Genomic DNA, 1,290 nt, shown 5'->3' on the forward strand with positions numbered 1-1,290 from the left:
CCATAGTCATGGGGGAATGACTTTTAATAGTAATTATCATAACAATAGTAATAATACGTTCTCAGTTCTTTTCAGGAATGTGTCAAAGAGTGAGAAATTTGTTTTGGGCTTCTCATGTTCACATCAGAGGCTTTCAATTAAATTCTATATCACAGACAAATGGGCTCACTATCGTCTTATGATTAGGAAAAAAATTACCCTCATGAAATTACTCTGAGATGGCGACAGGTTCCTATCCTAAGAACCAGCAGAGAGAGCACTATGCTCAGGAAGGTCCACGCTGTGAGGGACGTGGCCCCACCACAGAGCTCGATCTCCCTCTCCTGGAAACACAAAACAGAGGTTGGGCTGTTAGACTCGACCCGCCAGTGGGAGGAGGGGTAGGAGGATGTTGCACACTTACCTTAGGGTGGTGGTTGAAGCACGAGCGTGGCTTCTTCCGGTTGAGGTCCCAGCCGGGGCCGACCTTGTAGCAGCTGAGCGAGGCGTTGTACACCACCTCGGTGGGGCTGAGCGTCACCTCGTGCACCTGGCGCGGCTCCTCCTGGGGGCAGAGCGCGTCCACGACGAGCAGCAGCAGGTTGCTGTTGGGGATGCTGTGCGCCACGAAGGGCCGGCTGCACCCGTTCATCGGGATGTGGACGTTGCTCGCGTTGGCCAGCAGGAACAGGTCCACCTGCTGGTCGCAGGGCTGCGGCCGCGTCCGGTTGATGAGCAGCTTGTTGAAGATGCGCTCGACCGGCACCTTGGTCACCTTCTCCTCCGGCCCGTTGGTCGCCGTGGGGTCCGGGTCGAACGCCACGTCCGCTGTGTGCAGAGAGGACAGGGGGTTTAGCACAGCCCACTCCCCGGCGGACCTTCCCCTAACTGCATTCCCCGAACGACACTCACCGTACTCGCCCTCCGAGTAGTCGGGGCTCAGGTCCTGGGCCACCTGCATGAGAACGTGGCCGGCCTGCGCCAGGGTGTGCGAGCTGAGCGAGCCGAACCACAGCAGTGCCGTGAACAACCAGTGCACCAGCATCTTGAGGTGCATCCAGGGCTGCGGAACAACGCAAGACGTCAGCACATCGCTTGCGAGGGTGGCCTCTGGCCTGGCGCCTGTGGCGCCCCCAGTCACACCGCCAACTCCCCCCTCCCCCCCTGACAAAAAAATAATAAAAAAATGGGGAGTAAGCCCAGCCCCACACGCAGAGCGCCTGTCAGGCGATGGATAGGCAACCGGTGCCGCTGCAGCACACAGGAGCGTTGGGGTGCATACCTCGCAGGCTGAGCGGAGCTACGAAAAAA

The 1,290-nt window shown here is 58.3% G+C and overlaps 1 protein-coding gene across 1 annotated transcript; it reads right to left on the reverse strand.

The window, feature by feature from the left end:
• Positions 1-6: 6 nt before the first annotated feature.
• Positions 7-1,065, reverse strand: LOC113215346 (voltage-dependent calcium channel subunit alpha-2/delta-3-like). Its single transcript, XM_026434962.2, has 3 exons — positions 892-1,065; positions 404-807; positions 7-323 (listed from the first exon to the last, which is right to left on the reverse strand). Exons 1-3 carry the CDS (start codon positions 1,034-1,036, stop codon positions 201-203), a joined length of 672 nt encoding a protein of 223 aa, XP_026290747.1. The 5' UTR covers positions 1,037-1,065; the 3' UTR covers positions 7-200.
• Between the last annotated feature and the right edge of the window lie 225 nt (positions 1,066-1,290).

Source organism: Frankliniella occidentalis, unplaced genomic scaffold (assembly GCF_000697945.3).
Source record: "Frankliniella occidentalis isolate FOCC.00 unplaced genomic scaffold, Focc_3.1 Scaffold4436, whole genome shotgun sequence".
In the NCBI taxonomy this organism is placed as follows: domain Eukaryota; kingdom Metazoa; phylum Arthropoda; class Insecta; order Thysanoptera; family Thripidae; genus Frankliniella; species Frankliniella occidentalis.

What these genes read in the sequence shown, in the direction of transcription:
- LOC113215346 (XM_026434962.2), bottom strand. Translation starts at nt 1,036, where the DNA reads ATGCACCTCAAGATGCTGGTGCACTGGTTGTTCACGGCACTGCTGTGG. An exon ending in CTACTCGGAGGGCGAGTACG is followed by an intron (nt 808 to 891) that starts GTGAGTGTCGTT and finishes CTCTGCACACAG; the next exon opens with CGGACGTGGCGTTCGACCCG. An exon ending in GCTTCAACCACCACCCTAAG is followed by an intron (nt 324 to 403) that starts GTAAGTGTGCAA and finishes TTGTGTTTCCAG; the next exon opens with GAGAGGGAGATCGAGCTCTG.